This window comes from Myodes glareolus, chromosome 11 (genome assembly GCF_982192425.1).
Source record: "Myodes glareolus chromosome 11, mMyoGla1.1, whole genome shotgun sequence".
NCBI classification, from domain to species: domain Eukaryota; kingdom Metazoa; phylum Chordata; class Mammalia; order Rodentia; family Cricetidae; genus Myodes; species Myodes glareolus.
In genome coordinates, this window is record NC_142036.1 from 66817750 (window position 1) to 66828889 (window position 11140).

Genomic DNA, 11140 nt, shown 5'->3' on the forward strand with positions numbered 1-11140 from the left:
CCAACACACTGTAATATTAACGACAACACTCTGTAATATTAACAACAACACTCTGTAACATTAACAAAGTAGTTAGTGCTGATTTTAACGATCCAGATAGTATTGTCAGCTTCACCTCCATTCAAGGAGATTTTGAGGCCTTGGGTCAGTAGGTCCAATTTAAAAGGATAAACATTAAATAAAGGTGAATTAAGATTTATATGAAATAACAATCCATATGGCAGGCGAGGGATGACTTCACCGTAACATGCGAATAACCACAGTTGCAGAGCCAGCTGGCAAAATTGCTGTCAGGTGAGGTGTTCACTTCACCTCACATATACAGACCTTGCTGCACACCAATTTCATACATGTAAAGACAGATCACATTCAAGGTTCAGATACACATGGACTTTGCCACACAACAGCTTAAAATCAGGGATCTGGTTATAGAAACTGAAAGAAATTATTGGGTAGCATCTGTACTAAACAATAGGGAAGATAATCTGAACTTTATAATAAATTAGCATCGCGTTTTTCAAGTAATTCTGTATTCAAATCTCAACAAAGAAAAACTCATGTAAATAAACTGTACTTGTACTCACAAAGAATAAATTGATTCTGCGAGAACAACTTCTGGCTTGGTTCAAAATTACTGCAATAACCAAGCCAGCTAACAGAAAAGGAATCTATGAGAACTAATACAAATATTCTGCTTTCCATTTGGAAATGAAAAATACACAAGCATTTTAATATTTACTGAAAGCATCCGATTATATAATAGATCTTGACGTGTTAAATTAAAAAGTATAAATTTGCTGGACATGGTGGGATACACTTTTGATTCCAGCAGTTGGGAGGCAGAATCAGGCAGATCTCTGACGGAGTTTGAGGATAGCCTGGTCTAAAGCAAGTTCTAGAACAGCCAGGGCTACACAAAGAAACCCTATCTCGTGTGTGTGTGTGTGTGTGTGTGTGTGTGTGTGTGTAAATTGACTTGATGATAATCATCGGGAGATTCTTAATGATTATATCATTGGAAATACCATAAGAAACTATGCTATGAAAACAAAGTCCTACACAAAGCAAGTAGAGTAGAAAAGATGAGCCCAACCATTGCTTTCTGTCTGTACTGACGTCATTTAGACAATACGGATTATTTTCACTGCCCAGATCTCAATAGATTTCAATAATATACTTTCAACAAACAAAAATTTATTCCCAAGATAAAGTTGAAATTTGAACAAAGAGAGGAGAAATTGTTTAAACAGTACACAACAATACCTAGCTGTTTAAAAGAATATAACATACTTATTAATGTATATTCATTAACACATTTCAAAAATAAGCTGAAGTATATATATAGTCCAGTTTTAGTTTTATATTTTTTAAAAAATCCATTATCTGTGTGTGTGTTGTAAAAGAGAGCGGGTCCTTTGTTTGTCCCTGCTGCCCGGCTCTCTTACACCTGAAATAATCACACAGAAACTGTATTAATTAAAACACTGCTTGGCCATTAGCTCTAGCCTCCTATTGGCTAACTCTCACATCTTGATTTAACCCATTTCTATTAATCCGTGTTCACCATGAGGTCGTAGCTTACTGGGAAAGATTTAGCATGTCTGACCTGGCGTCTCCATGGCGGCTCTCTCTGACTCTGCTTTCTTCCTCCCAGAATACAGTTTTGCCTACCTAAGTTCTGCCCTATCAGGCAAAGTAGTTTCTTTATTGATTAACCAATGAAAGCAACACATAAACAGAAGAACCTTCTACATCATGTGTGTATGCATACACACACAGATGTACACAAACACGTGTGTGTGCAGACACACACCTTGTACTAAGATCTGAAATCCATATAAATAATAAACAAGTATTTCTTAGTCTGGTTAGCTAAAAAGAGCTTACAGCCAATACCATGGTACACATCTGTAATCCCAGCACCAGCAGTGGGGAGGACTGTAGCTCTAGGCGCTTCTGGACTATAGAGCAAGACCCTGTATCACAAATAAAAAGAGAAGCTGAGAAACAGAACTTTAAAAAAGAATACACTGGTTGGGTATTATTTACCCAGTGTTTGTGTGTGTGTGTGTGTGTGTGTGTGTGTGTGTGTGTGTGTTGTGTGTATGTGTGTGCTTCAGAATGTTTTCATAGATTAGCAGTTGAACAAACTTAAAAAGGAAATCTAAAATATGAAGTCCATCTTCAGAGGGTTTTTAGATTGCAGAGGACCAACCTCTATTATTACGTCTTTATGTGTCTTGTATAAGGAACCACACACATTTAAGAGACTGCTGATAGAGACTGTGCCTGGGCAAATAAAATAGAATGGACACTGGATGACTATGGGGCTTGGAAGAAAACAGCTAAACATGGTCAAAGTAGACACTGGCAGACAAAATGTCGCCACAAGAACTCTGTGCAAATTTGCCAGCAGGAGCAGAAGAGGCACCTGGTGCTTCTGTCAACTCCAGAGTTTCCTAAGAAGTGCTCAGAAAGTGGAAGACCTTGTCTGCAGAAGGAAAGGAGAATTTGAAGATAAAGCAAGGGCAAACCACGTTCGTTACAAAAGAGAAATGGAGACCTACAACCCTCCCACGGGAAAAATGGACATTCAAGGACACCAGCATACCCAAGCAACCTCCTTCGGCTCTTGTTCTGAGCATCCTCTGCCAACCACAGAACACCCTCGCTTATCCAGTGTGGATGTCTGAGCATCCCCTGTTGTCCACAGGAGAGCACCCTGGCTTATCCAGTGTGGGTATCTGAGCATCTCCTGTTGACCAACAAGGCCACATCACCTAATCCTTCCTGATGACTAAGCATTCAGATACATGTGCCTAAGGGGCCACTCTTATTCAAACCATCGCACCAATATTGGGGGGGGGGGAGGTTTGAGAGCAATAGAGAAGGGAAATGGAGGAGAAGGGTGCTCCTTAGTGAAGTGGAGGGAGGTAAATACAGAAAAGGGTGGGAGGTGGGCAAAACAGCAAGAAGGATGTTTGAAAAGGCACAAGGATGCATGTTATTAACTATTTCCCATTTTTTAAAAAAAAACTATAATGCACGTAGGAATTCAGTGTATAAATACATGTATCTACTTTTAATAACTTTCTCATTTGGACTGACACTGCTCCCTCCAAGTACCAAAGACCACCTAACAAACCCCAATACCAGTAATGAGGAGCCCTCTGTTGAGTGGATGGCCAAGGCTAAGAGACTTCCAAAACATTCAACCTATTGCTGTTGCCTTTGGTTACCTCCCAGAGGTGGAAGGTTAAGTCCTTATTACTGAAGACACCATGCCCTTCAGAAACAGGACCAGAGACCCCTGAGCTGGCGCTGACCTGAATGCCCCTTCCCCGAGGACTGCCTTTCATTGAGCTAAGAGGCAGAATGCAAACTTCCAAAGCAGAAAGGCAGCCTTCAGTCCTACCCAACTATGACGCCTATGAATAATGTCAAAGACCAGCATGGGATGGCAACTCTTCGTGCAGTAGTGGCACACATACCTTGGCAATAACCAACAAAACAGCTCTCCAATCAGACTGGGGATCTGCTCATAAAGGACGCCACATCTGGTATTGGGAACCCAGTTAACTATTCAATGCTAGTGAGGTCGTGATTACTGGAGGAGAATCTACAGCCACTAATTGTCTACACCAGCATAATCCCTAACAGCAATCTATAAACATCTGTCCTTATACCCACAGGTCAGAGTAGTCTTCACCTTCCTCAAGGAAACTTCTCTTTGTAACAGAGACCACTAGAGAAAATCACACCCAATCAAAATGCAGGGCTGTAGGGTCCAGTCCCAAAGCATACGTTTTCAAAACTCTCTGGTACCTAGGGTTCATGAAACATTGTAGAAGATGGGAAGGAAATGTGAGAGCCAGAAGTTCAGGGAATTTTCTGGGAGATTGTATCTCCTGTTAACATCCGAAGCTATATTCACCAAGTCTCAGCAACATGACTGCCCAAAGGTGAGCGATGAACGTTCCAGACTGCATGGGGAAAAGCCCAGGAGGCCTCAACCCTACACAAAGAACTGTAGGCAACTGAGTAAACCTGGGAGCAGGAGAGGTGGCCCTCCCCAGGGAAGAACCCACCAACTGGCTGTCCAGTGCCAAAAGGTCAGCCCTGAAAACAAACATACATGCAAGTATCATTATATGGACTCAACAGGAATATTTAGGAATATGCTTCTGTATAAATGTGTGTGTGTGTGTATACAATAAAAATTAATGAAAAAGGAGGCCATAAATTTGAAGTGTATGGGGAGGGAGGTTGGAGGGAAGAAAGGCAGACGCTTTTAATTAAATAATAACCTCAAAAAATAAAGAAAATATAAAAATAAATAAAAATTTTAAAAGTACTTTGAGATTCCATTCAACCCTAGTCAGAATGGCCAAGATGAGTAAAACAAATGATAGCTCATGCTGGCAAAGAGGTGGGGAAAGGAAAACACTTACCCATTACTGGTTGGAGTGCAAACTGGTACCGCCACTATGGAAATCAGTGTCAATTCCTCAGGAAACTGGGAATAGATTTACCTCAAGGTATACCACTCTTGGATATATACTCAGAGGACTCAATATCCTACTGCAGAGACCTTTGCGCATCCGTGTTCGTTGCTGCTCTATTCAAAATAACCAGAAATTGGAAACAGCCTAGATGTTCATCAGCTGATGGATGGGTAATGAAAGTGTGGTATATTTACCACAATGGAATATTATTCAGCTGTTAAAAAGATGAAACTTGTCTTTAAATGGATGGAGCTGGGGGGGAGATCACCCTGGGGGAGGTAATCCAGCTCCAACAAAACAAATGTCTCTTTTCTCTTATATGCAGATGTTAGTTTTTTAAGCTTTCAACACATATACTAGCAGCTGAATAAGCCCAGAGGTACATGGAAAGGAACTGTGGGTAGGATAGACTATAGCAGTGTGGAGAGACAACGGGAAAACTAGAATAGGAAGATTATAGGGGAAGGAGATGGGAGAGAAAGGTAAAGGAGGGGAAAGGGGAAAGAACAACTAACACTATGGCCGTTTGAAAAGCCATATGGAAACCTACTACTGCAGAAGTCTAAATGGAGTCACCAAACCATGGGGCAGACAATATCCCAACTAGACATCTCATGCCACCAAGTTAAACTCCCGGTGCCAGAAATGTATACACATGTGTACGTTACATGTATGTATAATAGCCTAGAGCTCATACAGGCTGAAACACTAGTCTAGTTCACCTACTTCCATTGTGAGGTCGTAGTTCTGGCCCAGGATGCTCTGGATGAGTTCCTTAATGGTCTGGTCTGAAGCCAACTGGACCTCGGACTGCTGAGAGGCGATGATCTCCTCTATGTTCGTGGGGATAAAGCGTGTCACCTGCGGGGCCCAGGACACCTGGCTGGTCGAGCTCCCTTGGCGCACGCTTCTGGGCGAGGACCTGACCCACCGAGAACCGCCCATGCCCTCGCGCAGGAAGTAGGTGTGGATCCGCAACTTGCGCAGCCGTCCGCTATCGTCGAAATCGCTGCTCAGGCTGGACAAGGAGCTGGCATGTCGGTAGCGGACGCGAACCAAGTCGAGCGCCCTGGCTTCGTGCGCGGCGGCCAGAGGGAACACGCGCTTAGACACCGTCTCGCTCCGGCTCTTGGGGTGCCGCCTCTTGAGACGCGAACGCGGCCGCAGCAGGAGCGCGGGCCTGGCGGTGCCCGCCTGCCGGGCGATGACCGGGGGCGCTTTGGGGGGACCGTGCCTCAGGAACGCCGAGCTCCGCAGGTAGAAGTCCCGCGGGCGGAAGGGTTCAGGCTTCTCCGGGCCGCGCCGCGTGCTCTGCAGCGCCCCCTGCAGGGCGGCCGCGGCGGGGCGCTCTGGACTCTGCACCCCAGTCGACGGCGAGGACGGCTTGGCAGCCCAGGACACTTTTCCCTTTGCTCTGGCACTGTGCGGGCGAGCCTCCTGGTCCTGGCCATCCTCGAGGTCATCCTCAGAACTTACACCAAAAGGCGGCCTGTCAGCCAACTTCTGCTTGAACTGGTGATATTCCTTTTTGGATTCCTGGCGAATCTTCTCAAGCTCTTTAAACATAAATGATTCTTCTCGGGCTGTCAGTCCGAAGTGCTTCGGGATGGTGGACATCTTGATGAACTTGACCTGTAAAATACCACCATATATATATATATATATATATATATATATATATATATATATATATATATATATATGTGTGTGTGTGTGTGTGTGTGTGTGTGTGTGTGTGTGTGTGTGTGTGTATACTTAACAAAACTTGAGTTAATAAAATTCCAGTTCCCACTAAATGTCTCCAGATAGAACATACTGTGTTCAAGTAATTTTACGTCTATATCTATGGCTTTTCACAGGAACCATAAAATTACTCCAAACCAGCTGTTTGAACCTGTGGGTCACAACCCCTTTGGCGAAAAAAAAGAAAAATAAAAAACAAACAAACAAAAAACCTTCATGGGAGTCACCGAAGACCATCAGAAAGTAGATATTTTCATTACTATTCATAACAGTAGCAAAATTACAGTTATGATGTAGCAACGAAAATACTTTTATAGTTGGGGGTCACCACAACATGAGAGGAATTGTATTACTAGGTCATAGAATTAGGAAGATTGAGAGCCACTGCTCTAAACTAGCGACAGAGATAAAAAAAACTCAGCGATAATTCCCAAGCCCCTTAGGACCTATTTTAACATTTCTTCTCTGTGTAACAGCTCTAGCTGTCCTGGAACTCCCTTTGTAGATCAGGCTGGCCTCCAACTCACGGAGATCCGCCTGCCTCTGCCTCACTTCCAATAAGGTAGCAGGTAGCAGGAACAATAGAAAATGGGGCCTCCAACTGTACTCCCCTCCCCATGGCTTGGACTGGGCCAGCAAACATGGTTTGTTTGTTTGTTTTCCCAGTTATTTGGAAGTTTCTCAAAAATATAAAATTATATCTGACAAGTTTAAATTGGAACATTTTCACATTAAAAAAAAATTCTCCTGGGAGAAAATTTGAGGACTCTGGTAACAGAAGGACCAAATCTCTGCTCTGGGCTTCATAGCTGTTGCCTCTTTCTTCTGCAGATGGCCCCCGGTGTGTCTCCCTTGTCCAGCCGCTCTGCTTGTGTCCCTTCGGCTGTGGCAGCGTGAAGGAAGAAGGGTCAGCCTCCAGGCGGAGGTGGGAACTCACTCACAAAGCCTTGAGTGCTAGATGTTTGTATATAGCTGTGAACTACTGGAAACAGCCTGAAATTGTTAACAGAAAGGAGGCTTTGATGAAATTAGTTCTTGGGGCTGGTGATATGACACAGAGCGAAAGGGGGAACCAAGAAACGTGGTAGCTTTAGCCTGAGGCCTGAGATTGGTAACTGAGCATAAAGAAAGCAGACATCATACGCTAAAATGGGAGCACCTAGTCGGTGATTAAGAAAAAAGGGGGACGAACAGTGGAGGTGCTCACCTTTAATCTTAGTACTCAGGAGGCAGAGGCAGGCGGATCTCTGTGAGTTGGAGGCCAGCCTGGTCTACAGAGCGAGTTCCAGGACAGCTAGAGCTGTTACATAGAGAAACCCTGTCCTGAAGAAAAAAGAGAAAGAAAGAAAGAAAGAAAGAAAGAAAGAAAGAAAGAAAGAAAGAAAGAGGGAGGGAGGGAGGGAGGGAGGGAGGGAGGGAGGGAGGGAGGGAGGGAGGGAGGGAAGGAAGAAAGAAAGGAAGGAAGAAAGGAAGGAAGAAAGGAAGAAAGAAGTGGGATCTGGGATCTGAGTGTGGCAGTGCTCAGGGGGAGAAGCAGAGACAAGTGTGAGACCAAGGTTGAGCTACGTATTGAGTTTGGGGACAGTCAAGGCTACACAGCAATATCCTGCCTAGAAAATAAAAATCATATAAATTTTAAATATCAGCAATTAATGGGAGCAACTAAAATATCATTTTAAAAAGGTACTTTGGAAGATAAGTCAGTAGGTAGTTATTTGCCAAACATTAACAAGACCCTGAGTTTCATCCTGGCTGAAAAAAATAAATGAGGACCTTGTATCACTTCATTGAAGTCTAGGCCATAACCAAATACATAATAAAATGTGTTATTCACCCAAATGTACATTTCAAAATGGTTAAAGGGTAAATTTCATGTTGTGTATTTACTATCATTTTTAAATGTCACTTTCCATTCTTCGGCATGCTGTTGGGTTTTGTAGGTCTGATTATTCAGCTAGAGATAGGAGACACTAAGAACTATTTAAAATGTAAATGTTCTCCAAGAGACTTGAATCTAAAATTACATAGATAATATGGAAACCAATGGCATCCTTTATACCAAATGCTCTAATTTAAAATACAATGCTAAGTTTTTATAACTGACAAAGAGTAAGCATCTAGATAAAAGCATAATAAAAATTTATTAACACTATATGGATAAATTTTAGTTTACTTGAAGGTCATAAAAGATTGAATAAAAAAATTAATGCTCATTGGTGATAGGCCAAATATCTTACTCAGAGCAGGTAATATCAAGACACTCCACTGATTTCAGGTTACACAAAAATCGAACAATGATATTTAAAATGTTTAATTTTTTGAAATAATAAATAGGATTATCAAACACTATAAAAGAGAAATGGAGGATGTGTACACCTGCCCCTCTGTGAGGGAATGCCTGGATAATTAAGACTTGCAAGATAGATCCTAGAACTGAAACTCTGCTGTTAGGATGTGTAGGGGCTGGGAAAGAATTTTGAGATATATGAAGTATATTATAAAGGCAGAATTTGATTAGTGATATAAGGAAAAATTGTTCAATAAATCATGCTACGGCCATTGGTTGACTACTTAGGAAAGAATTATGCCTTGGTTTGTGCCAAAAAGAAGTCGAAATCTATTTAAAATATGTAATAATTAAAAATTTAAAGTATTTATTTGTTTACCACTTATCCATATTCCTTGATTAGACTCATATCAGTATGCTGTTGTCTTCTTAATAGAGGTCATTAACTGTCTGACTGGGATAATATCAAAAAATTGCCTCATTTATCCATTTTGAAACATTCCCTGCTGACTCTAAACTGGAGACCTTTGCAACATGACAGCGCTCTCCTTTGGGCACTAATAGGCTTTCTTTCTGTGCCCAGTTCTGCCAACGTGTTGTCGTGGGACAGTTCAAATCTATACACTCCAGAGTTTCATGTTACAAAGACAAACTAAAAGATGTGGTGGCACATGTCTTCAGTCCAAGTTCCTGGGAGACAGAATTTTAGGCCTGCCTGCTCTCCATAATGAGACCCTTCTCAAAAAAAAAAAAAAAAAAGAAGAAGAAGGAGGAGGAGGAGGAGGAGGAGGAGGAGGAGGAAGAGGAGGAGGAGGAGAAGGAGAAGAAGAAGAAGAAGAAGATAGGTGAGGGATAAGAACTAGTGACTGTGATCCAGCCCATACAATCTGAACATTAGAAATGAGTTCTAAAGTCTTTGAGGAAGTTTCCTCGTTTAAAACCTCCTCGTAGTTCTTCTGTCCTTGTTGTTTACACAAGTGACGTCATGTTCACAGGGCCACCACCTGCAAGTGGCTGAGACGTCCTACGTGGAAAGAGGCACAGGCAAGAAATGCTGCAATACCTGGTGCAAGCTGCTTCGCTCTCCTGCTTGAACTTCCCTCTCCTTGGTTCCTGTTCTAAGTGCCCTTCCCAACTTCTAGGCCCTCAGTTTGTTCCTGAAGCTAAACAAACGTCCTTTGTTTGGCCCTTCTATGCACATTCCCTTGAAATCTAAATAGAAAAGTTGTGTTTTGTGCCCCTCAAAACTAAACCAGCAGGAAATAGAGCTTAAAATTAGATAGGCGGGAATTTCTATCTGACATTCAACCTGGGTCGTATCTGGAGGCTGATGTGTCAGTTTATCGAAGTTAGCTGCCCGTGTCTCTCGACCCACTCACCCACCACTGAATAAGGAAATCACTTTTAAAAATTCTTTCTCTTTCTCGAGGGCAATTTACAAAGAGAAACTGGTTCTAATTTGGAGATGCTCAAAGAAAAATAATACATTTGTCCCAAATAAGAAATACAGGAAGTGGTCAGATATTCAGCTCATAATCCAAGCTAACTCTACTTCATAGTTTGAGATGGGACAGAGTGTACTTAAATAATACCTTTGGGGGAGAAAAATATCATACACAATCAAAAATTTTTATGTAGCATTTGGCCTCCAAATATGTGTGTATTTTTGAGGTTAGTCTTGCAGTTATTATTTTATACTTTTATTCCACTGTTACCTGCTGAGATGAGGAGGAAATTATTATAACTTTGTATTTGTTAAGACTATTTCCTATAATGTGGCTAATTTCAGAGAAGCTTCTGAGCACTGATGAGAATAACGTGATTTCCCTATAACGAGTAGAATGTTCTGTGTATGTTAAATCCAGATGATTGGCGGTACAATTTATCATGGAGGCTTCTGTGCTGTTTTGTAGGTTGGATGTGATTTTCAGATGTGAGAGTGGGGTGTTGAGGTCTCTCAGCGTTATTGCATCAGGACCAGGTCTTTCGTGTCTTGTAGTGTGTGCTTCACAAAGATGAGGTGCCAAAGATTTAGTGCATATATATTTTATAATAGTTATATACTCTTGATGAATTGTTCCTTTATTGCCAAGTGGTGGCCCTCCATGCCTATTCTGACTGGCTTTGGTTGGAAATCTACTTCATTAGATATAAGAATCACTATGCCAGCTCATTTTCAGCTTCCGTTTGCCTGGTAACTTTGTTTGCAACTTTGACTCTCATATTCTGAACGTCTTTTCTAGTTTTGTAAGAGTTTCTTGGTGACAATAGATAATTGGGCCTTGTTTATCCATCCAGTCAGCTACCCTGTGTCTTTTACTTGGTGAGTTAAGGTCATTTATGTGTAAGGTTATTATTGGTGAGGTTTTGGGTTTTCTAGTGCTGTTTTTTGGTCATTTCTCTGATCCTTTTGTTTATTGGTAAATGTTTTCTCCCTCTTCTACTGGTATAGAATTTTTGCAGATTTGTGGCTTTGAACATAATCAGTTCTTACCTAGTTTTCTGTTGGTCTCTTCTCTTCAAGAAGCACATTCTTTCTTGATGTGCTAGCAAGTTTTCTGTTAACTTGGTACAAGCTATAGTCATCTGAAAGGAGGGAACCTCA

The 11140-nt window shown here is 41.8% G+C and overlaps 1 protein-coding gene across 2 annotated transcripts in view; it reads right to left on the bottom strand.

The window, feature by feature from the left end:
• Ttc6 (tetratricopeptide repeat domain 6) overlaps window positions 1-11140 on the bottom strand; it is a 154267-nt gene that overhangs the window by 137003 nt on the left and 6124 nt on the right. For both annotated transcript variants that reach the window (XM_087911793.1, XM_087911794.1), the window contains exon 2: window positions 5232-6137. In XM_087911793.1, the coding sequence (XP_087767919.1) occupies window positions 5232-6122 (891 nt within the window). In that variant the 5' untranslated portion in view covers window positions 6123-6137. The remainder of the gene's footprint in view (window positions 1-5231; window positions 6138-11140) is intronic.